General features: G+C 40.0%; 5 protein-coding genes across 7 annotated transcripts; 2 read left to right on the plus strand and 3 right to left on the minus strand.

The window, feature by feature from the left end:
* Positions 1-793: 793 nt before the first annotated feature.
* Positions 794-5,181, plus strand: ppm1la (protein phosphatase, Mg2+/Mn2+ dependent, 1La). 2 transcript variants are annotated; one of them, XM_072441447.1, is made up of 4 exons: positions 794-1,237; positions 2,452-2,641; positions 2,999-3,160; positions 3,865-5,181. In XM_072441447.1, exons 1-4 carry the CDS (start codon positions 839-841, stop codon positions 4,215-4,217), a joined length of 1,104 nt encoding a protein of 367 aa, XP_072297548.1. In that variant the 5' UTR covers positions 794-838; the 3' UTR covers positions 4,218-5,181. The 2 variants fall into 2 exon arrangements, with proteins under 2 accessions (XP_072297548.1, XP_072297549.1); XM_072441448.1 differs by having other exon boundaries at positions 795-1,237; positions 2,452-2,626.
* A 3,200-nt stretch (positions 5,182-8,381) lies between these two features.
* On the plus strand, positions 8,382-9,291 carry arl14 (ADP-ribosylation factor-like 14). The gene has a single exon (XM_072441449.1). The coding sequence runs from the start codon at positions 8,509-8,511 to the stop codon at positions 9,109-9,111; it is 603 nt and encodes a 200-aa protein (XP_072297550.1). The 5' UTR covers positions 8,382-8,508; the 3' UTR covers positions 9,112-9,291.
* Positions 9,292-9,498: 207 nt separating this feature from the next.
* On the minus strand, positions 9,499-13,429 carry LOC140355838 (zona pellucida sperm-binding protein 3-like). The gene is made up of 8 exons (XM_072440481.1): positions 12,978-13,429; positions 12,760-12,875; positions 12,584-12,687; positions 12,032-12,209; positions 11,842-11,959; positions 11,684-11,769; positions 11,372-11,601; positions 9,499-9,644 (listed from the first exon to the last, which is right to left on the minus strand). Exons 1-8 carry the CDS (start codon positions 13,359-13,361, stop codon positions 9,499-9,501), a joined length of 1,362 nt encoding a protein of 453 aa, XP_072296582.1. The 5' UTR covers positions 13,362-13,429.
* Positions 13,430-16,048: 2,619 nt separating this feature from the next.
* LOC140355839 (interleukin-12 subunit alpha-like) lies at positions 16,049-17,284 on the minus strand. Its single transcript, XM_072440482.1, has 7 exons — positions 17,266-17,284; positions 17,035-17,178; positions 16,709-16,791; positions 16,578-16,619; positions 16,378-16,500; positions 16,259-16,297; positions 16,049-16,180 (listed from the first exon to the last, which is right to left on the minus strand). The coding sequence occupies exons 1-7, from the start codon at positions 17,282-17,284 to the stop codon at positions 16,049-16,051; spliced, it is 582 nt and encodes a 193-aa protein (XP_072296583.1).
* Positions 17,285-19,664: 2,380 nt separating this feature from the next.
* Positions 19,665-25,314, minus strand: LOC140356484 (schwannomin-interacting protein 1-like). Of its 2 annotated transcripts, none has more exons than XM_072441450.1 (7): positions 25,040-25,314; positions 23,130-23,242; positions 21,647-21,764; positions 21,232-21,438; positions 20,820-20,943; positions 20,627-20,720; positions 19,665-20,550 (listed from the first exon to the last, which is right to left on the minus strand). In XM_072441450.1, the coding sequence occupies exons 1-7, from the start codon at positions 25,274-25,276 to the stop codon at positions 20,499-20,501; spliced, it is 945 nt and encodes a 314-aa protein (XP_072297551.1). In that variant the 5' UTR covers positions 25,277-25,314; the 3' UTR covers positions 19,665-20,498. The 2 variants fall into 2 exon arrangements, with proteins under 2 accessions (XP_072297551.1, XP_072297552.1); XM_072441451.1 differs by lacking the exon at positions 25,040-25,314 and adding an exon at positions 24,191-24,311.
* Positions 25,315-25,392: the final 78 nt, after the last annotated feature.

The following is a 25,392-nucleotide window of genomic DNA, read 5'->3' on the forward strand; positions in this document are numbered from 1 at the left end:
AGGAAAAGTGCACAGTTAAAAGAGACACCAGAGAACACTGTGCGCACTAACACGCCAATGACAAATGTATACAGCGTTTGCGTTTATTTTTGTCCAGATGGCGAAATGCCTTACAATGGGACGGTCAGTGGGATTGGTAATATGGGCGTTGGGCCCATTATAATAGATCCATGGTTGGGCCCCGGATCACTCTTGGTTCTTGGTGTTTATCAAACAGATGACATCATCAGCTGCGCCATTGGTGCGAGTGCTTTGCTCGCACCGAGTCTGCAGCTGCGCACTTTAGTCTACGATGCACTCAAACCAGTGTCAAGGTACCGTTGTCTTAAACGCTGCATCCTTCTTTGTTTTCAAAATAAATGTCTCACCCAACGTTACAGTGGGATCCAACGTGTGTGCGTTTGGGGTGTTTTAAAAACGGGCATTTCCGGTTTGTGTTTGTCTCATAGTTCATGGTTTTGCTCATTTATTGCTGAGGAGGACGTGTGTATATGTCTGAGTTCGACGCGAAGGAAATCTGTAATTTCCACGACAAGGTCATTCAGGCTGGTCAGGGAGGGCATCGATATCACCGCGTCGACTGTGAGGCTTTGCCACGTCTCGAAGTGTCCTCGGGCAAAGTCACCGTCCTACACAATGGACTGACTGCGGGAGATCGTCTCAACTCCTTGGGTCAGAAATGCTGCTGCATGAGGAGCGGAGGAGAAGAACGACTCGGGTGGCGCGGTGCGCTCGGAGCTGTTGAGATAGAAGTGCTTCATCTGTTTGACATGGTTCTGTGACCGAATGGAGTGAACGAGCTGTGAGGGACCACACAGACGCAGCCTGGTTGCGTGTGATGATAGGAGACACAATGACACTCTTGTCTCTCCTTGGTCGCATCATGCGTTATTTTCTACTCAGGCCGGAGACATTGTTCTTGCTGTGTATAAGTCTGGCTCTTTGGAGTTATTTCTTTCACACGGACGAGGTGAAAACCATCGTCAAATCCAGTCGGGACGCGGTCAAGATGGTGAAGGGGAAAGTAGCCGAGATGATGCAGAACGACCGTCTGGGAGGCCTGAGTGTGCTGGATGCTGAGTTCTCCAAAACATGGGAGTTTAAGAACAACAATGTGGCGGTTTACTCTATCCAGGGCCGGAGAGACCACATGGAGGACCGCTTTGAAGTGCTCACAGACATCACCAACAAGAGCCATCCGTCCATATTCGCGATATTTGATGGGCATGGAGGGGAGGTATGCCTTCAAACAAATCATCGTAAAATTAATTATTCTTATTATTGGCCTTAGAATTTGATACCAACACACCCGGTAGAGGAACAGTTATTTTTATAGACTGGGTACATCCACTTTAACTCCCTTTGTCCCCCTTCAGGAACTGCATTAAATCTGTGGGTGTGGGGGTGGTCCCCTTTTCTTTTATTGTCTCAGGCCCTTGTCTAGTATTTTGTTCCTATTTTTCAGAATAAAAAGGGAGTTACAACATTGTTTTTGATATAGTTTGACGTTTTGGAATAAACTTGCCCTCACTTTATCTTAAATATAGACTCAGAAGAGATGAAATTATGGTCTTTTGGCCATTGTTTTCTTTCTTGTGTAAAAGGTACTTCAGCATTCACACCACAACATAAATTTAGTCTTGCCGTCACACCAAATATGGTGTGACAGTGGTTCCGGGCCTAAAACTATGTAGGAAAAGTTTTTCCGAACCATTTGATTCATTGTCATTATGACTTTGCGCACTCCATAAATTAGAATGTCTAATCTCACACACACTTTCATTAACATTTGATTATGGCTTTGCTATGCTCTTACTGGACTAGACTCTAGACTGTATCTACAAAGAAATGAACTTATCTAGGACCACATTTTAGATGAAATGAATGAATTAAATCACACTTCTAGGATGAAATAATAAGTGCTGATGTACTACACTGATGTCTGTAGGGATGTGGGATTATTTGAATTGTATTTGAGACATGATCAAATCATTTGTGGATCAGATCAGCCTGGGGCTTTTTTTGCTGACATCCAATCCTGTGTCAGTCAGAGCAAGTGGTTTTGAGAGTTCAGTTTAGGAAAACATTTGATTTTTGTGTGTATTGTCTATGTTTATGAATCTTAATATTTTTAACAATATAATAGTTTTATTGTGAAATATTGATTCAAATTGATAGATGCCTTCATTTTTGGTGATCAAACTCTTCTATATGGGTACAAACAGTAGCAAGGCACAACATTTGCCTCCACTCCTCTTTTAAACCACCTCTTCTCCAGGCAGCTTTTGTAAAAAAAAAATGTCCACCCGGAAAAAATGAGGAATTACACCAACTAGTCACTGAGAAATGTGGCTGTAACCCTAGTAGACTAAACAAATGACCATTGCAGTCCTTTTCTAATTGCATTAACCTCTTAACTCTTTGTGTCCTAACATTATGCTCTCTCCCCAGGCAGCAGCAGATTTTGTGAAGGCTCACCTGCCTGATGCGCTGAAGCAGCACCTGCAGGCCTTTGAGAAGGAGAAGAGAGACAGTGGGCTCTCTTATGCTAGTATCCTGGAGCAGCGCATCTTGGCTGTGGACCGTGAAATGCTGGACAAGCTCTCTGCCAGCTATGATGAAGCAGGTCAGAAGGGAGGGGGTATGTCTGATATTATCTACTTTTGGATTTTTGAAAGCATGTTTGACTTGGATTGATGAACTCAAGATGTGCATCTGCAGATTACTTATTATGCAGGAATAAAACAAATCTTAAAATTATAATTTCTGTGATTCTGTATGTTTATTACTGTATTAAGAAAAATCAGCTTCTCCAGTACTATATGTATTATGGCAATGGATTATTGAAACTAAATGTACAACTGCCTTCTAATTTATTAAGTAAAAAAAAAACAGATTTCAGTAAATATTATGATTTATGTACAAAACATAGTAACGTTTTCTGTCCTAATATGCCTATTTTTAACCTATGATTTTATTTTGTATTTCATCCACACAGGCACCACCTGCTTAGTGGCCCTGCTGTCAGACAGAGAGCTCACTGTAGCAAATGTTGGAGACTCTCGTGGGGTTTTGTGTGACAAAGATGGAAATGCTGTTGCACTGTCACATGATCATAAACCATATCAACTCAAGGAGCGCAAAAGGATCAAGAGAGCAGGTATGACGGGGATGGAAATGAAGTTTGGGATGTATTGGTTGTATTGGTAAATTTGCTTAGTATTGCATGAATCATGGTTAAATGGAACTTATTAAAGGCGTAATGGACGACTTTTCGACGATTTGAGAACTCAAGTGGAAGTGCGCACACAAAAGCCTCGCTGCTAACACGTGCGTTTGTTTATTAGAGCGACGGATCGCATCTCTCGTCTCCCGTAGATTTCCATCTCTTCTGAGCCAGGTCGAACTGTCTTTCTTTGTCTTCTTTTTGTCCCGTACACTGAGGGAACTATATTATTATAGATCAATGCGCTTAGACACAGCAAAATGTGCTGCTCTCCTGAGGACGGACCAGAACGAGGCTGCACGTGAGAAGTAGGTGCATCCTATGATTGATACGTGGCAGGACTAATCGTCAGTCCACGCCACGAGGAAATGAGAATCAGATTTGGCACCAAAAATCGTCCATTACGCCTTTAATCATCTTCTTCAGCAATGAAATTATTTTAACCGTAGAAAAGCGCTTTAACTGGAGATGTGTAGCTTTGTCGCCACCTGGTGGTTAATATCTAAACAGCCCCTTTCATAGTGGTTCACTATAACATAAATACACCCCTAAAGCCACAAAAGGAAAACAAACAAACATTCATATTCTGTTATTTGCATCACCAAAGTTATAATAGAACACATTTGTGTATTTTATAGGTGGCTTTATCAGCTTTAATGGATCTTGGAGAGTCCAAGGAATTCTGGCCATGTCCCGCTCTCTCGGTGATTATCCCCTGAAAAACCTCAACGTTGTCATTCCTGACCCTGACATCATGACCTTTGACCTGGATAAACTCCAACCTGAGTTCATGATCCTAGCCTCTGACGGTCTGTGGGATGCTTTCAGTAATGAGGAGGCTGTTCGATTTGTCCGTGAGCGCCTGGACGAGCCACACTTTGGCGCCAAGAGCATTGTCCTACAGTCCTTTTACCGGGGCTGTCCAGATAACATAACTGTCATGGTGGTGAAGTTTAAAAGTGGGGTGGGTGGTAGCAAAACCAGTGAGTAGATGTAGATGGAAAGCGCGTACATCAGTATTTTCTTTATCCGAATGAAGGCGGAAATTTGTGTGAAATGAAAAAACATAAACGCACACACACAGAAATAACATCTTATTCTGTTGAGGGAATTTAGCCTCATAACAGACCCTTAATCTGATTAGATGCTGTGCAGGTGCATTTAAATAACTATATGATGGCAAAAGTAAATATTTCAGTTGTTAAATTCAAAGTGAAGCTCATATAGATTCAGTACAGTTGAAAAATATTTCAATTTGTAAAAATCAAGCTTATTTCTGTGCAAGTGACTGATGATGTTGAACCCGAGGAAGGGTATATCCAACATTAGCCCCATTCGCACATAATTCCCAGTAAATTGCCATGTCCAGGTTGTCAGAACAGTCACACAGGCTTCAGTCCCAGAATATTGCCAGGTTTGCTCTGTTCATATTTAACCCGGTATTTGTCTCTTGCAGTCTATCACTACAGCAATCATTTAAATTGATTGAAAATGGAACTTAACTGCACAGTGTAACCTAGGAAACTAACCTCGTAACCAGAGAAACGAGCAGTGGTACTGGCAATCTTTTGGCTTCTCTCTGGCAAAATGCAGGTAAATTCCCAGGTTTGGCTGCATATTTGAATGGGGCTCTAGTTACCAGCTACTAACAGAACAGAGACAGGCATTCACTATAGGAATACTGTATGGTCATATATCCATAACGTGCAAGTCTTTGGGCAATGCAAAATACTACCCAATGTGCCCCATGCAATACCTTTTTAATTAAATTGCAAAAGTATCTGCAGAAAGAAATATTACACTTGGAACACTAAAATAATTCTCCATGACTTTCTAATTTATTATGAAACCAGCGTACACTATGATTGCAATGTTACAGTTTACTTTATATGCACATGAATGATACACCTACTCTGGGGAATTTCTATCAAACTCAAAACTAGTGCCTATAAATATACTTCTAAATGAAAGGAATTTCATTTGGGGCATTTTGTGGACACCTAAACTTGCTAAATGAAATGTTTGGCTCCGTTCGATCTTTTTATTGCAAATATGGATGAACCTAACCAAATGAGTATCACGATTAGTAATGCACAAACTATGATGCTCACTGATAAAATGCATGGACTGCAATCACACAAAAATGCACTTTTTATTGGTTGAGAATGGTACTTCCCCAGCAATAGAGGATACAATGTAACCTATAGACCTCATTTGGTTTAGCAGTTTCCCTAAATAGCTTATACATGTACAGTAGTATTTCATCGTTGAATATCGTGGGCTAAAATGGCACTGAATTAAAAATGCTCGTTTCTGGTGGGACAATAATATGAAGCAATACAGTAAAAGCAATGATCTGCTATGAAATATCTGACTTGATTTTTAAAGTGTTTTGTCATTCACGTTTGTTTTTTGTTTAGAAGACGCCTTTTATTTCACAGTTTGCCTGATACCTTATTTATTATTGAGTTTTGGATGTCTGTTGAGTTTTCAAAAGTGTTTTTTGTTATTTTACTTAATGCAGAAAAAATAAATAAAATGAACACAAATTCTCTGGAATCTATTTTTGACTAAAATACTTTCATCAGCCAGAATCAGACATTTTCTTGCCGCTTCTATCACAGTGAAAACTCTGGCATCAGTTGTCAACGTTTTAATCACATTAAAGTCAAGGATCAAAACAAGTTTACTCATGTTATGTACTGGCATCGTGCGTGTTTTCTATCAAAGGTAAGACTATATGAATCATGTGGACCACATTATTCCCGTAGTCATGGCTGATGGTCAGACTGAGTCATATTAGCCCCGTCATTCTAGACTCTAATTTAACCTCTCCGGGAACGTACGCACTTGTCACCAGCAGCTAAGACATCTAGACTAGATAAATGTCAATCATGTGTAGAGAGATCTTCTACTGAGAGTGTTTTTCAAACTTCCTATAAGTTATTTGTTCTTTTCTTCTGTATCTACCTCTGTATCTACCTGCGTTGCATCAATGGAATTTCCCCATGTGGGACAATAAAGGAATATCTTATCTTATCTTATCTTATCTTATCTACAACCACAAGTGACGACACACTTGCGGGACTTTCGACGCGAATCATTCCAGGGTTCTTAACACTTAAATTTAAAGACGCGCGAGTACAAAAACCGACTGGCTTCAATTTCGGCCCAGTTGTTTGGATCTCAGTCAAAGTTTGGTGACGGTCTAAACCAGGTGCACGCGCTCAAAATAGCACTGGCCCGAATGCCAAGAAGCAAGTCGCGCGCTGCTTTATGGGAAGACATTAGAGCCCATACCAGATTCAGCAGATTATAAATGACAGAGGCAAAGGCAACCGGCACAGTTTTAACGGAGGACAAGCCCGTTGACACATATTGGTCTAAAGCATTTAAAAGTTTATCATGGGACAGCAAGCTTCAAAATCATCCATCGAGGCGAGAGTGTTGTTTCAGCGCGTTGACAACGAGTCTCCAAGTAAAATGGACGCGTCATCAAGTCCCACTTCTGTTAGAATTCAGAAAAGGGTGGATTGTAAATCTGGAAGTCCTAATTTCTCCAGCCCGGCCTATAATCAGGAGAAGTGCTGGTCCCAGTACCGAAGTGAGGGGCTGGAATACGTGATGGATAATCCTACTGGGGGCGTGTGGGTCAAGACCAAGGAGAGATGGACAAGATCCTGAACTATCCGTAATATCCTCGTTGTAAAGTATCAGTGATGGCTGTGACGTGTGCCGGTGTGCGCGCCCTCCATAGTCTGTGGAGCCCACCAAAGCGAGGCGCAGCTGGAGGAGCCGACTTGTCCGCCCAGACCGCGCGTCGCGTGGCGAAATGTGGACGAAGACGAATGATTTGAGCTTGATTGATCACCGGGATTTATTGTTTGAGTCTGTTTAAGACAACCGGTGTCAGTCTGGAAGAATAAGAGAAGAAACGGGTTGATCCATGGACTATTTTAATCCTTCTTCCTTTTTGTAAACAAGTTTATTTATTTAAGCTACTTTATTTTATGCCTGGAAAATAAGCAGGCCTATTTTAAAATTGAACAATGTGAGTTTTTGAATTTGGTCCCGATGCTGCCATACTAATACATACTTTCGTTCATACGTAGGTGTATTTCAACACTGGATTTAGTGAAATGGGTGTCTTTAATTTCCTTTTGACCTGCCATACTCCGCAAATAGACATGGATCTTTTACTCAGATTGAATGAGTTGATGAAATAAAGCTGATTTTGTGAAGACATGAATGTGCAATTGGTTTGCTGAACTTGTTTACTTGTTTAATACTTGTTGTATTAGGCTACATGACAATGTCCTGGACATTGAGAAGAAGTATTCAAGATAAAAAACAAGATCATATATTTATCTACCATGTTGACATCCAACCCTTGTTTGTACGCTTTATAACACTCCAATAACTGTTGCCCAAAGATTTACTAATATATCAGCATTTTGGTTGTTTTTATTGCACTATAAAACTGAGCGGGCTTGCATCTCCTAAATACTTACTCGTTCTGGACCTGGAGGAGCCTCCACTTCCTTTGCTCCGTGGATTTGTTGTTCCTTGTTCTATATTATTCCATACAATGTCATAAAACCTATCTCTATGGGCAGTGTTCATAATGGTGTTGACATACCATTTCCATTGATAAGTTACGACCACCTTCAGAATGTTGTGAAGCTGATTCAAAGGATTTTCTTATTAACATTAAATTATATAAAAGGTAATAAGACAGCTGTTTTTGTTTGCATGAAAACTCAGTTTTAAATGTAGTTTTGTAATTTTATTTATTGAACAAAGTACATTTTGAGCAGGTAAATACTTGCATCAAATGCTTCGCTGTATTGGAACAATTGTGCATAATAAAAAACTGAAAAATAAAGTTCTACATTCTGTTCCAATTTATTAATGATTATTGTATGTTACACCTTAATGCCGAAACAAGTTCCTATGTTTGTGAATTTTGTTCACTGACAATGTCAAAACACCTTTTTCTGAATTTTGTTCTAGTAAAGTCATACTAATACTAATTAGTAATTACATTACTAATACTAATAGCCATACTCCGTCAAGAGAAACCACTCACCCTGTATTTAAAAGTTGATCATCGAGGCAAACTTTGTCCTCTGGTGTGGCTCTTTATCAGTTGGCTCAGCTAGGAGTTGTATGGGACTAATATATCATCTATTAAAACAAGGCCAACGCAGTGCGCAAACACACACAGAAGAGGAAGTGGACAAGTTTCACACTTGAGTTTGAGTATTTCGGGATCCTGAAACATGGGCCAAAAAGGGTCCAAATTACCAGAGGCCCGTATTCTGCTTTTGGGTCTGGACAATGCCGGGAAATCGACGCTTCTCTACAAACTCAAGCATAAAATCTGCGTTCAGACCAGTCCGACCGTGGGTTTTAACGTGGAAATGATGGCGGTGAGAAAAAACAACAAGAACATTGCCATAACCATATGGGACGTGGGCGGACAGGGTCCCATGAGACAGCACTGGCAGTGCTACCACCAGGATACCGCGGCCATTGTGTTCGTGGTTGACAGTACAGACAGGCGGCGTTTTAACGAGGCAAAACGTGAGATTGAGATGACCGTACGCAGTGATCAGCTGCGTGGACGTCCCTTGATAGTGCTGGCAAACAAACAGGACGTAGACAACGCTATGACTGTCTCTGAGATCAAGAGTGGCTTCAATCTGAATAGGTTGTGCCCGGACAGAGACTGGTTCGTTCAGCCGTGTTCTGCGTCCACGGGCTTCGGGGTGGAGGAGGCCTTCACTCGGGTGGTCAACATGATTAAACTTCCACACGTCACTGGATTCAAGGGCAACATCAAGGAAACCGTGCATTACCTTAGAAGTGGGAGTAGATACTAGATGAACTGCAAACATGTCGCCTATGTGCTACTTATTCGTTTTGGTACATAGGCAAAATTGTAATTTCTGTTTGGATGTCTTGGAAAGACAAAGAAATGTAATCATTAAACTGATGCACTGAAGCAAAAAGTGTACAAGAACTGCAATGGAAGAGGAAAAACAGTCCATAAATAATTTAAGGCTTGATCGATTAACATATGCAATAAAAGGTATAGACGTTATTAATAATTGATCATATTGTTTCACAATAAAGCTATTGTAAACATCGGGGTATACTGTCAGCATCATAAGATATTAAACTGTTATACTGTATAGGAATTTAGAGTCCCTTGTTGTACGGATGACTCACGTATAGTCTCTTCATAAGTCGGAAGCCGTTTAAGATCCTCATATGAGGGCAACGGAGCGCTCAAGGCTGGGCTCCGCAAGCTCTCGGGAGTATAACTCTCCATGAGCATCTCCTGGGAGGCTGCGGCGGTGGGGGGACCGTTGTATGGAGCCGAGAGCTGCCTGGACCGGGAACACAATATCCTCTGCACAAAATACCCAAAAGCAAACAACAGTAACATAATGAGAACGCCAGAAAGTTTCCGTGTGACCATGGCAATGTTGTAGTAAGTGCTGTCCACGAGTTCCTTGCAACAGGTCACTGTGGCGGTATCATTCCCTTGCGCGCAGCACACTTCGTCATCGCGGCAAATGTTCCTTCCACATCTGCGTATAGAGAATACCAGTTTGCGCGCAAAGCAGACAAGCGTTAAAGCCACCACACGTAGGATCTTGTAGGAAAGCATAATCCTTCAAAAATAATCCCGCGATGACAAACAGGAGGGGACGAGAATCACGATACAGTCATGACGAGGAGTTGAGTAGAAAGAGTGCACTTCTTGAGCTCTTCTGGCCAAGAACAACTCAATCCTTTGAAACTTCTTACGCCTCTTCTCTCACTGCTCCAAATGTAGGCTAGGTCACATATGCCGTCTTGGGGCTCCGAGAGGACTCTGATTTATCATGCACTTAGCGGAGGGTTTGATGGAGTCAGCCCCCACATTAAGTCCAACATACGTTCTTATTTATATGCCATAAAAGAGAACAGGCGCCCAAGGGATCGACCAGTCCGGTTGAAAACTCAGAATAAGCTACGATCTATTGTGGAAATGGAGTTAAAAACAAGCAGTCTTCGAAACGTCACAGTAGGATGTTTCAGGACCGAGGACAGCGCCAAACACGCCCAGGAAGTACAAGGGGCGCTGTCTCGTGCACTATAGCTGAAAAATACATCAACTTCCCATTAGCAATCTGTGTATATAGGCTTGTGTATACTGTAAGGTCAAGCTCAAGGCAAAGCACTTTTTAAAAGGCTGCGCTGTCCATTTAGGGGATTACACAAAATAGACCTGGATAGTGCGGCTAAGAAAAGAAACATGAGACGTTACTCTAGATAGAAGATTGTTTTTAATACTGAGAAACCAAATGCGTAATTTCGTTTTATAAATTATAAATACATTATAAATTACTTAGAGCCAAAAAAGAAACATGTTTCCTCCATAGAGGGAAATGTTGCCTTTTATGTTGTTGCCTAACAGCATCTAATCAATAACTGCAAATTACTAGATTGTGGGTTGTAATGGACGAAAAGTGCAGCCTAAAAGCATGTCTACTTTTCCCGCTCCAAAACAGTAGTTATCATGTTAAATGGGATTTACAATGGCGAGGAGACGTTCTTCCTCAATAATACAATGGCACAGAAGTTTGAGTGCTTAAAACCACTACCAACTAATTGATTGCCTCAGCCATTTGCTTCACCAAAAGGATAACTGGAAACTGTAATTGCAAAGATCAAGTATCAACTCAGAGATTATACAAATATCCCTGTAAAATGGTGTGTGGGGAAAAGAAAAAAAAAAAACATTGAAAAAAAACTTAAAATGAACCAAACTTAAAAGAATAGCAATCTAAAAGTATAAAAATAAGGGCTGGTTGATAAGGTTTTAGTTCCAAGGAAATTGAATATTTTCTTCAAGATGTCATTTTGGTGTCGTCACTCATTTGGCCCCTTTGGACAAGTTTGATGGTCTTGAAGGTAGAATTATGAGGGGTCCGAGCTTGAGAGTCCCTAAAAAAATTGCAGCAGAGAATAAGAGGTCTTGGATTACTGAAATTTTGTCTACATCTGTGATCTCACTCTCTATGGGCACATAAATTGTACAAATCAAGCATTATCTATGTGTTTATAATGCATGAAATTAATCTAAATTGCCTTTTTTCTCTTCCTTCGTTAACCCAGTAGATGATCGGGACTTTGAATGCATGTTATGAGGAGTTCTTTGACGGACACGCATGTAATTGGCTGGTTGGTGTTTTGGCATATTCTGGCCTGGCTTCCGTGAAGAAGTGATGGTGGCTGATGCAGTTTTCGAAGTCTCTCTAATTGGATAAGGAATACCACAACTCCTACAATCCTCGTCATTCCCGTCTGCAGAACACCATCTAAATAAAAACACAACACAACGGAAAGAAGGCAGTGAACAAATAAATAAAACCAACTGTGTACAGCACTAAATTAAGGTACCTGTTGGCAATGAGAGAGCAGGCCCTGTGTTTTGATTTGACATTGACCAAAGAGGGAATGGCAGTTAAGTGACACGTGATATAAATCTGAAAAAGTAAAAAACAAATTAAGTACAACAAAAGAATCATTATCTCTGGAAGACAGAATCTGAAATGTACCTGGTTAGTATTTTCTTGGTAGAACTTAAATGCATCTAGTTGAAATTGAATTCTGTGATCCAGCGTTCTTGAAAGAAATCGTGCACTCGAGTTCGTTAGATAGGCATCGGCAAGGCATCTGGTGGAAGTACACAACAAGCAGTGTAAAGCAAGTACTACTACATGTCCTCTCTGCGTGCAAGTGGCTCACCCATAATGATCAATAAAGTCATATCTTAATGCTGCTTGTGCATCATGGGTCACTGTGGCAACACAATGATCAACAAAGATACGCAGAGGCTTGTGATTTCCCAAGATGGATGATGCTTCAAAATGGATTGGATCCCCCACATAATACACATGCGAGTCCCTCTCAAACTGCCAGTCCCCTACAGTCACAACAAGAGATGGTAAAGGAGTTTTTATTTGAAAATTCAAGCTTCTTGAAAAGCAGTTAATTGCATAATTGATTTAAAACATTGATTTATTCTTCATTCAACCAGGATAGTTCCACTGAGATCTGAGATCAAATTTTCAGGGGATTCTTGGCCCAATTTTACACGTTTTTAACGGCCCGGGAAATCGGAGAAAACCTACACAGACTTATGGAGAACATGCAAACTCCTTACTAATTATGTTTGCCACGGGACTGCAGATGAAAACAGCCATGCGTTTTATGAAAATCCAATAAATATATAATGTTAATATATAATAATAAATGTTAGTAATATTTATAATAATATAAATAATGCTTTAAGCCTACCGGTCATCAACCTCAGACTGAAATCCATCTGACCCTCAGCTGTGGTCCGTAAAACAAAAGAGGCCCATGTAGGGAACAAGGTGAAGGAATTTACAGAATAAAACCTGGACAAAAGCGGGGGAAAGCCAAGTAAGTTTAACATACAATAGATTTACCATGTCCACAATGCACTTAACTTGTTATAATGGCATTCAATTGGAATAGTTACTCCATCTAGTCTCAGTAATCCATCTGATGAAGGTTTAGGGGCATAGACCAGCACATTAGAGTAGACAATCTTTTCTTCTGATGGCTAAAAAACAAAAGGTTTTTCAGTAATTCAAAAACTTTAAAAGTTGTAAGCCCCATTTCAAACAGAAAATCAAACCGCTATATTTCAGAATGTAGTTCTTACTGGGTGTTTCACAGTGCCACAGTCCATGAGGTGGGCCCAAATAGTGAATTGGGTCGGCTCCGTTTGCACAGCTCTGCAGGCAAGTGGATTCCCTTGTTCCTCCAAACCCAGGCGTAAATGACCGCCATCGATCAGCAGGCCCGTGTTGAACATGTCCGCCTGAACCACGATCTCCACAGAGTCTGGGTGGCACCTCACGGCAACCGCCCTGGGAGAAGCACGTGGGCTTTGGTAGTTTGGGACGGGGCCAGGATGAACGTCGTTTTCCCATTTTGACCTGTGAGACAGATCTACTCCCTTGTTGTAAGCGTAGCCTTCTGCCAGTGTTAGTAAAACTAAAATATTCATGCACCAGGTCAAAGTTTTGGACATGTTTAGGTTCATACTAGAGCTGGGATTCTCCACAGGTGTTCGCCGCGGGCCTTGATAAATACTTCTTCTGCGCCTGCGTGGAGCTGGATGCGGACAGGTCAGCCTTTATTCTTTTCATAAACCACAGGAAAGTCTACGCAGTGTCGTTGTCGACAGAATAACAGTGATGTGAAAACCTAACCTAAGTAAGTAAGTAAACCTAATTAGGTTTACTTATTTCCGGACATAATATGAAAGCATAAACCCTTTCAATTTACTGACAGAGCAAACATGAACATGATGGTACATGTCCTACTTTCATATCCTACTGTTTATCAAAAATGACTGGTTTGTCTTCAGTAAAGAGTTTCCATAAAAAAAACCTCATTCATCAAAATATCTCGTTTTGTTTTTGTTTCTTACCACAAAGTTATCAAGCCATAAAAACACACACTTTCACATCCTGAATTATTTTCTCTCTGTTTTATTTGATTTAAATGATTGTAGCAAACAAAAATAATTGGTAGCCTGTATGCTAGCTGATGTAACACCCACTCTTAAAATCCTCTAGGGGGCACCACAACAGCAGACATAAGGCTTGCATGGCCAACCAATGAAACATGACTCTCCAACACGTCACTTTGTGCGTCTGGATCATGGATGTGATATGGTCTGGATCATGGCTCTATTATAATATCTGGATAGGGTACGGCAGCATGTCGCAACCACCCCCAGTGCAGCCAAAGAAATCGCGGAGCCCAGAAATATTTTTTTCCGTAGAGCGCAATGTAACAAAAAACTGCTCGTGTTCGGCTGACAGGGCACATAAAGCTTTCAGAAATCTTGGATATAGCGACAAATTTTACGTAATTTAGGTCATTGACTTTTCCTAATTTAAAGATTCTTTAGTTGTCTTTAAAACGCATTTTAAGCTGTTAGCTTCGGCTACACTCTAGCGCGCCGCTCTAGCCCAGCTCGTGCGCTGATTGGTCAGAATGGTAACCATCTAGACCAATCAGCGCGCGTGTAGGTGACGCGTACGGTCAGAGATGCCATGAACGGGCTGCAGGCTTCAAACTATGGATCCATAGATTTAATAACTGAACAAATCATGGAGCTAATGATCACCATGGATCTGAAGGCCGTGGATCTACTGCTCAGAAGCGCTGTCTTGAAATGTTGAAACGTAAGAAATGCTACCGAAGGAAAAGCAAGGAAATGAATGTATTGCCTGCCGGGTATAAAATAATTTATGTTTACGTTTAGTGTCCGTCAGTGTTGCTACCTTTGTTACCCATCCAAGCAACCATCGCAACCCTCACTCTGTGGTCTACAGATAAATATGTAATTAATGATACACAAAGTATGTTTATAATGACTTGTGAGTCTGCATACAAATGAATGGCCTGTCTTGGTTGAAAGCCCACTCACCACGGCAAGGTGCAGACCAAGAGTGGGAACAGACAAGACAAACAAGACTAACAGACGGGACAACAGATAGAACATGTAATACATGGAATGAGCAATCATATTTCAAACATGCAACATTAAATCACTTTTTACAACATAACACAAGCTTATGTGTAGTAACATAACACAACGTTTTATATATGTATACGCACGCACACACGCACACATTTTTTGTGCAGGAATTGTATTTTTACAAATAACTTAACTATTTACAATAACATAACACGAGGGTATTTAAAACAAACTATTATATATATATAATAGTTTGTTTTTGCATTAGAGTAGACCATCTTTTGTATCTTTATTTATTTATTATTTTTATTAACTTTATTTTTTATAAATGCATAAGAAACACAGAATAAAAGAATAAAAGTGTCAGTGTTGTCAGCTTCTAACTTGTGCTCCGTTGATGCAAGTTGTTGTTGTTTTTTCCCCCGGTTCAAAATCCTTTAGTTTTCTTAAAACTAGTTGTTTAATATTTTGCTTTATCTCACACTGGCCTCTGTGCAGCTCTTGTAACTCTTGCTCTGATTGGTCAGTATGATCACATGGTACGCAAACCTAGTAACTTCCGGGCCGCAGTGCCCGAAGAGCTAAAGGCTAACTGGCGACATACGCCACTGAGCAGCTGCCATTGACTTGAATGGGGCGCCATCTTTGGCCCTGAGTCTGTTTTTACGGTTTAACAGGCATATATTTACCTTGTGTTTTGATCACTTTTGTAGTCTATGGCCTTGACTACTTTATTGCACAGCTTAAGTTTTAGTGACTAACCAGGGTTTGAGAACCACTGACCACTTGTGGTGAGTGTGCACTGTGTGTCATAGGTCTCTCTCTTTCTCAACCCTTTGCCACAAATCTCTGCCAATGACATAATATGAAAGCATAAACCCTTTCAATTTACTGAACATGATGGTATATGTCCTACTTTCATATCCTACTGTTTATGACTGGTTTGTTTTCAGTAAGGAGTTTCCATAAAAAAAACCTCATTCATCAAAATATCTCGTTTTGTTTTTGTTTCTTACCACAAAGTTATCAAGCCATAAAAACACACACACTTTCACGTCCTGAATTCTTTTTATTTGATTTAAATGATTGAAGCAAACAAAAATAAATAGTAAATATATATATAAATAAATAAATATATATATATATATAAAATAATGCTTTAAATAAATAAATATATACGTTGTTAATAAAGTAGATAAGCACATCACAGATGTTACTTAGCATTTGAACTATTACAGTTATTTGTTGTGCTCCCCAGACCTCATGTATCCGAGAGCTCTGTTGATGGTGATGGTGCGGATCTGGAATCCCTTCAGTTTTTTGCACAGACTCAGTCTCTCGTCATATCTGCTCGGGCTCTCTGAGGGCGACTATGGGAATGAACCAGCAAGATTATTGACTGTGGTGTGTGGTGAGTTATTCGAAGTGTATGTGTTAAGCATTATTACCTTGTTAAAGTCTTCAGGTGAAGTCCATGAGAAGCAATTCTGAAACACATATAAAAGGTTTTATTTAATATTTCCGAGTAAAACAGGAACAGTATAAATGGTGTAAGGGCATGAGCTACCTTCATGAAGTCTCTGAGCCCGGAAAGAACAATATTTCCGAGAAACTTTTCAGGGTCAGGATGTGCAGACAGGAATTTGTAGTAGTGATCCAGGTCCTCCCCAATGTTTTGCATACACAGCTCCTGAGGTTAGAGAACACAATTCTTAATACCACAATATAACATTTTACTTTTACATAACTTCTATCTTCTCAACTTACCTGATTAAATTCAGATTTTTCCACTCCAGAGCAACTTGTTCCCTGTGTGTCACACAATAAACATAGAGTGTAAATATAGGGAAGTTTCATTAAGAGAACAAAGTTTAGATTTTAGAACAAAAACGTCTTACATGAGGCGCACAGGCAGACAGTGTGTCAGTCTTTGTGTTGAGGTCCACACTTTGTTGTGTGCAGTTGATTCCTTTAAACAAATGTTCCTGTAAAATAATTATGATTACATATTACTGATTATCATTTATATGATATATAATCCACAACCCATATGCACTAAATCTGTGGCTTTGCCTCTCAATACTCAACTCTGAATTTAATTCTGTATTTCATACAGGCTAACGACTTGAGAGAGTTGGACCTATTTGTAAGAGGAACCATAATAACCATATTGTATTAACCATACATAATATACAAAGGAGATATCAAACCTGCAGAGTCGTATTATCCGGGTTCAGGGCATCAGCGATGTTATCTAAAAGTGCCTCTGCGTAGAGGACACATGTGTCTGTCACTGGTTCTTTAGTTGTTACTGGTAATGTAAAACTTTCATGCCATATAAATAATAGAACAAGCAACGAGGAAGGATCTAAAACACAATCGAAAAAAAAATTATACATAAACAATTGTCATTATTTGTATAAGCAGAATAAAGAGCTTCAAAGCTTGTACTTACACAGTGTAACAGACAGCATCTTGGCTCCAGTAGATGTTAGATTGTGACTGGCCCAAACCCACCATTCTTACATTTATATTGAGAGCAGACGAGGCAGGGATTTCCCTCACGTGTAGCATGTTGACATGGTTTACACCTACAACTGTAGACAGAAAGTGCACACTCAAGATTATGTCATTTCCTCCTTCCCTCTCTTTACTTTCATGACTATTTACACGCGAGTGAGGCACGTATTCTAGTCACTAAACATAGAAAGCATGTGTTTGTTGTTGTATTTGTGCACTTACCATCAGTACATCATATTCCTGGGGCAGTAAAGGATCTTTTGAAGGAGCCCAGGTTCAAAAACACTGTCATAGAGTGTTTTCAAATTTGTGTTCAGCCTGTACAGATGCTATAGAAGCCAATTCATGTGGTTATTTTCACCGTGGGCCTGTTGCAAGTGTTTAAACGTGCACAGACAAGTATGATTGGCTTTCTCATTGAAAAACACAAGCCAGTGCCGTGCGTGGATGCCCGTTTCCAGCGCGCCCACGTTCTGCTGGAGTTGCTAGTGTGGCAGTCCTCGCGTGGATGTGTGACTGTGGTTTCACGCGTGAACGTTGTTGCTTGCGGTGTGTTTTGGCCACGGGTCTCCCTCCAATTATATTTTTGGGGAGGAGACCCGCCAGACCTTTTGGAGGGTTAAGGTTACTTTCAGAGAGGTAAACACATCTTAAGAAAATTACATGACTAAAACAGGACTTAAGCACTAAAATCCGACAACGTTAACCCAGTATTACAAAAAAACTGACTTGACTAGGGCAAAGCAGACAAGGACAAGACCAGATTTAAACCAAGACTAAACAGACCCTATCTAGAGAAGAAGAACATGGATAGGCTCTAAAGCAGGTCTTGGACTATCAGGCCTAAATTAGAACAAGGCCAACTTCAAGCATACACCACACAGAACCAGTCCAAACTAAGTCTAAAATAAGAACTAAAGAAGGACTAAACCAGGATTATAATAAAAATAATTGTCATGACAACATTTACAACAATTATAAGCAGCAGCCCTCCCCACACCATGGCATCTTTTTTTTAACCCACTTTGCGTCTATTGAAATAAGCAATAACAACTTTCCTTTGCTTCCAGAGTCATTTATCTGCATATTAAGCTGTAAATTTATGTGTATTTTTTCAAAGAGAAATTAGCTTCTGATGGTGTGAATTTAGACACGCCTAATACAAAGGTCCCGGAACAAGACAGAGGTCTACCTTTCATAACCCGACCCATGGGGCAAACTGCAAATCACGCACAGCTGTCTGACCTACCCTGTGCTTGTGCAGGTTAAGGCCTTTTAATCCAATGACAAAACCCAGGAATATGCTGTCCTCCGGTGCCACTGCACGTTATGTTCCTTATTGTCGAGCAGACTTCCAAACACTCGGTCCTTACAAATGTTACATTTTCACCATATCATCAATGAAGGTGTTTTTTTTTACTGTGTCTACAGCATCACATGTTTGTGCTTTGACAGAGCAGTGTTTCAGGTGCTCTCTTACCTGTTGTGACCAGCAGCCACAAAGCAGCGCAGAGCGTTGTTGCAATGCAGAACCAACGCAGGCCGCCTTTTGGAGACCCAGGGTTTAGGCCGATCAGCGGTAATGTGTGGAGTTTCCCACAATGTATTTAGTAAGCAGCAATTGCCAGTACTGCACCAGAACTAAACCAGGACTGTTATCAGAGCTGAATCAGGACCAATCATGGACCCTCCCAGTCTTAATAGTGAGCTAAAGAAGCAGCAGATACACAGGACGACAGCCACAGGATTAGACTTTTGATTGAACATTCCAATCATAAAAAATATCTATTTTGAATACAAACAGCAAAAATAATACTGAGCCTATTTTAAATAATTTGGACCCAGATACAATAAGTCATAGTAAAAATAAAAGGTCAGATAAAAGCGGACCAAAAGTGTGTGTGTAGGTGTGTGTGTATGTGTAGGTGTGTGTGTATGTGTACGTTTGTAGGTGTGTGCGCGCGTGTGTGTGCGTGTGTGCGTGTAGGTGTGTAGGTGTGTAGGTGTGTGTGTGTGCGTGTGTGCGTGTGTGCGTGTGTGTGTGCGTGTAGGTGTGTAGGTGTGTGTGTGCGTGTAGGTGTGTAGGTGTGTGTGCGTGTGTGCGTGCGTGTGTGCGTGCGTGTAGGTGTGTAGGTGTGTGTGTGTGTGCGTGTGTGTGTGTGTGTGTGTGCGTGGCTATATGGCCTGGGAAGTTCTTGTTATTTGTCACCAATCGAGTGTTAGTTTTCGTGTGCAAGTGTTAGGACTTGAGAAACTAGACCTTTTTTGAGGAACACAGATACGTTTGCCTCTCCCCTTCATTACTCACACATTACGTAGTGTATATTAAGTTCACAGACTTTTATTATTTTTTTTACAACCACTGACAAAGCATATAAAGACATCTGTGGTAAAAAGCGAGAGTGAAAACCTAACTAAACAAGGTGTACCCTTCATCTTTTATAAACGTTTACATATGCACACGTGTCCATAAATATGTATTGACAAATAAATGTCTTTTTATGTTTTCATGTACATAAACATATCTCCTTTGTAAACTTGAGCAAAATCGATTGCATATTTTTGACGTAAAGCGGTCTCCACTTTTTATTATTCATCCCTCTACATGAAACCGTACAATGTGGAGTACATAATGAAACATGTTGATACATTAGTTCATCTCTAAACATTTGATGTGAAGCAGTCCTGTGTTAAATTCCAACTGTCCTTGATAAAGCTGCTGCCGTGTTAGAGCAGCAAAGTGAAACGGGCTGATAACTACAAATACAGTATATAAATATAATTTTGTGTGGCCATGTTAGTATACTGTATGTATGCAATATATTTCTTGTTCTTAATATTACTTCATTCAATTCCTTGACAACAATGGCTGTAGAAGTTCAAACAAAGACCATGTTAATTTAAACTGAAGATGGGGTTGTTAGGATTAAGTGATCTGGCCTATTCTATACACAGTGGTTGTTCATGCTGCGAAAGGAAGATAATCTTTTTTCTGGACAACGCACACATCTCCTTTCTTCAGTCATATCCAGTAATACAGCAGTGTGTTTTCCAAAAGTATTATGCACTTATTTCTCTAAGGACAGTCAGCACAGATGGAGTCATTAGTAACATAGGTGGCAGTCCATGTGGAATGGCGGTGCCGTGCAGGAAACTAGAACAGGGCTCTTATTTTGACATTGCTTTCTCTGCCTGAAGTCGATAATGGGTATGAGCATGCCTATTAAAAAAACACAAAGATTACATTTTCTGTAAAAGAAACATGTTTTGTAAGTTCAGATAGACGTTCAGTTTACCTGGTAAGGTCTTCAATGTCGACGAGCATAGCATCTTGCTCCACATGAAGTTCATCCCTCAAGAGCAGCAGCTGCACAAGCTCCTCATTTAGGCCTACATTGTACCACAAAATAAAATGGGTTCAATGTTTTAGCCTGTGTTCATTCATTAAAACTAATGTCTTAGTTAATATGCTTTTACGCTTGAACTCACTCTGGACCTGAGAGTGTAAGTCATTAGTGATGACTTGCAGTTGTCCGAGATTCATGTCCCTCATGTCCCCTCGCCTCAGAGTCCTCTTCATTAGGCCTTCGCTAACGTGAGGAAGATTGGGAAGCTGGAAACAAATACAAAGCCAAAAGGTTCATAGAAGCCTTCTCAGACACATTCAGATTTACTGTTCAGTTGACTTTTGGGCTTTTCATGACCACTTACTCAACCACTTAATGACAAAGACTGACCTTCTATTACAAATCAGGTTGTTAAAGAAATTCTATTTAATCTATTAAAGGCCAATGATTTACCTATTTACTTCCTTATAAAACACCAATAATAATAACTAACCATAATATTTCTACAGAAACGCTGATTCATATATAATGTAGTAATTGTTTGTTTGACTCACCAGGTCGGCCACAGGTGACCTCCGATGAAGCTGGATCTGCCTTTCAACTTCCACCTGCATTCGAGCCATGGGCCGCGCCAGGGCCAGAGCCACCCGGGCCTCCTCCTGGAGCCTGCGCTGCACCCTCCAGAACCCCCCACAGTCATCTAAAGGGTCAGAGTCTTCCTCTGTTGTGTCCCGGTCTGATAAAGAGGAGCTCTGCTTGCTCTGAACAGTAAGATGTACAACAAGAGTGTGTAATAATAGTAACAATACTAATCCTGTAATATACTGTTTGATTGACTGCATTTGTACAAAGATAATATTTAGATACAATTTCTTTACCTACTTTGCAAGAAAAAAGCTCTTTACTTAACTAACATGATAAATAATTGTAATATATAGCTAGAGTTATGTTATGGAGAGGTTTTGTTACCACAGGTGACAGAGGAGTATCGAGGCTAGTCTCGGTCCTACTGTCCTCAGCATCACTGTCCTTGTCGCTGCTGCTGTCATTGACGAAGCAAACCTGCAGATTCACAGCACTTTGCCGACTGATGGAAGAACACAATACAAGCATGTTGTTTATTGATTTACAGAAAGACAATTATGTGACAGTCTCTTACTACTGGGATGCATGAGAGATGTCACTGCACAATGCACACTACTAAAACTATTAACTACTAACTACTATTATTATGAACAATAATTACTTTATCACTAATTTCATACACATGCTTTTCCAGAACGCCCAGCCCTGAACCATCACATAATCACCTTATCCTTTACAGAGGTCATATAACAGCGGTGCATGTGTATGACTGTAGACACTGACATATAAGGGTGTACTTCTTGTTTCAGCTGTATCAGACCACAGGCGCACACATTTCCTCAAACTAGCCACAAGTGGGATGGGGGTGTCAATAAACACCCGCCCAAAGAGAAAGAACCAGCTAACTCTGTTGAAAATAAAGCATAGGAGTGTGACTTTGGTTACACAGCTTAGTTCTGATGTAATGCAACTGTCCCATATATGGATCGTGGGGAGGGAATCAAATTAAACGAGAAAGCCTCGGCAATCTGAAATATCAATCTCACATATACAGCAACTCTCAAATGAGACTTGGCGTGTAAAGAAACTACGTTGAAAATAAAGAGTTATGAGGAAAAATGGTTTTAAAGTGAAGTCTGACCACATTTGCTGTGCCAGGTTTTCACATTCTGCCCATTTCACACATAGATGATTTCAAACTGGGTAACTTGAAATTGATTGATGGAATTTCCAGTGGGTCATAATTTGTTTAACATGTTTGTTTAAGAATATAACATTCTTAAAAGGCTTTTCTTCCATTTATAACTGTAATATACTGTGTTTCTTTACAAATTTCTTCACAGCTCTAACCCTGTGCATAATGGTAATTTCATATATATATATATATATATATATATATATATATATATATATATATATATATATGTGTGTGTATATATATATATGTGTGTATGTATATGTATATGTATGTATATATATATGTGTGTATGTATACATATATATATATATATATATATATATATATATATGTGTATGTAATATATATATTTTATATATATATATATAAAATATATATAATATATATATATATATATATTATATTATATTATATATATATAATATATATATATATATAATATATATATATATATATATATATATATAATATATATATATATATATATATATATATATATTATATATATATATATATATATATATATATATATATATAAATAAATAAACACACATTTTAAATAACCTTTACAAGAAGAATTTGTTGTCAGCTGACTTTGACACACATCTAGTTGAATGACAATTGATTGCATGTTTCTGGAGTTAATCTGACCAGAGAGAACGTACTCACCGGGAGGATGGTCCATTTTTACTGCAGCTGCTGGTGTAGATGATGGGCTCGTCGTCATAGAAACTGCCAAGGGCAAGTTTCTGTCTGATGGACTCCCTCTCATTTCTCTGGGCCTGACAAGTAAGAAAAATCACTTTAGTCAGTATTCATCTTCTGTGTCCTTTTCTCTGCCACCTTGTCTTTTTTGTTTCTGCTGCAGTGTGTATTGATATTAAATGCAGTCGTTAGAAATAGGCCGTGTCTACCAAAATAGCAGCGCACCTGCTTGTGAAGAGGAAGATAAAAGCTGTGAGCAAAAATAGATTCCATAGATAGGCAAAAGATGAATGTCACATTATGCCACATTAATTTGATATCCTCTACATTAAATCTTTCTGAAACATTACCCTAAAGTATTAAATTGCAGACATAATGGCAGACTTTATTTCAAGAACAGCACAAACCGGAATTCTGGCCTTAATATAGATCATGCTAGCAATCCCCACGTCATGCTGCACTTTTCATTATTATTATATCATTATTTTCATGTAAATAAAACAGAATAAGAGATTGTAGTACCAATCTCCATTTAGTACTATTACTACTACTATTTAGGGAACACTTCCAATTGGTATTTTCTGTATAAAACCTCGGATGTTAGTGGCAAGTTCTCGATTCACACAGAATACATTAGTGTAATGAAATCAACAACTCCAATTCAGGGCTCTGCTTTTCTCCTGTCCCAAATATCACATTATTTGCAATCCTAAACAGACATGTTCTTACCAAACCAAAGAGGGAATGAACTGTAATGCATGAATTATTTCTATTCTCAGAAACTGCTGGCATCATTCACTTATTAAATCCTCGAATAGCTTTATATCAAATGAAACCTCAAATCTGAAACCAGTCATGACACACCCACACCTACAAATGACTGTTCCCCCTGTATGGCTGATCTTTATCTACAGCAGCGCGGCCATGATGGATACCCATCACACGTAACTGAAGTCATTCTCCTCCTTCCCCATGAGCTACATCTCATTCCACTATAACGTCTGTAAATCTATGTGTCCACAGACCTGATAGACGCGTTTCTCCTGGTGCACCATCCTTCAGCGCATCGCACGAAAACAGCCGTCCTGCCCTTTTTCTTTGCACTGCAGTGAATCGAGACCCAGGAGGCACACTCAGTTACTGCATCTGCGTGCAGGAGAGCCAAAGAGGGAGGGGGGCCGCGAGAGGAGGAGGCGGGGGAGCCCGAGTAGTGGGAGACGGAGCCGAGGTACAAATGACACTGCATCTAGATATGCATCGTCTCCTTATGGTCCTACATATACTGTGCATTCAGCTATGTATTTGTAATATAGAAAACCATAAGTGGAAGAAATGAAAGCAGAAGAGAGGCAGCAGCAGCAGGCGGAGGCTTACGGGAACTAGGGCAATTAGTGTTAAGATGAATGATGATGGCAATAGCTACAAGGCTGGGCTGAACATAGCTTGATAGATGACACGCAACACAACAAAACAAAACGATTATAGGTCTGATCAGTAGCAGCTTCTTCAATATGTTCAATTTATGTGTTAGGGCATGTGCTGAATTTGAAAATGGGGTCTGCATAATTTCTTTGGCCTTAAGCAACTTTATTTTCATATCTGTTCTGCCTTTTCACGAGATGATTCTAAGCACTCATCTGTATACCAAGAACTGTCCCGTCTTGAATTCAGCATACTATGGGCTCGTTTTGCATAACATTTTCAATCTTTTTTGCTTCAGTGAAGGCCATAATGACACAACCCCCAATGTGGATATAAATAGATTAGCGTTGCTCAGAATGACCAATGCTCAAGTTGTAATCCCAATAATGGCAGGTCTGATATGTATTCAATTAGACATCTCTGTTTATAAAGGTTCGGACGCCATCACTCACTGAAATGCTGGAGCGCCTGGTTCTCCCTTCGCCACGAGAGTCCTCCGTTCGGGCCTGTGCAATGATGTCCTGAAGCTCCTCGGCCCAACTGCGACTGTTGACCATGCGATCCCGTGTGCTGCTCCGGTGCTGTGTGTCACTGTCCTCCCCACAGTCCATCCACCAGGGTTTGGGTGGTTTAGCCTTCATCACAAAACATGCATCCCCCTCTTCCATGTCCACATCATAGTCCTCCATAAAGACAGAGGATGGATGGAGGGGAGAAACGCTCACTGCTAGAGTGGAGGAAAACAATGTTAATGTGTTATAGTTGGAGATAAATATATCATATTTTTCAAAATAAATCACCTATT

The sequence above is a fragment of the Eucyclogobius newberryi genome, unplaced genomic scaffold (assembly GCF_026437365.1).
Source record: "Eucyclogobius newberryi isolate DKJ021-1_F unplaced genomic scaffold, fEucNew1.0.hap1 SCAF_12, whole genome shotgun sequence".
Taxonomy (NCBI): Eukaryota; Metazoa; Chordata; class Actinopteri; order Gobiiformes; family Gobiidae; genus Eucyclogobius; species Eucyclogobius newberryi.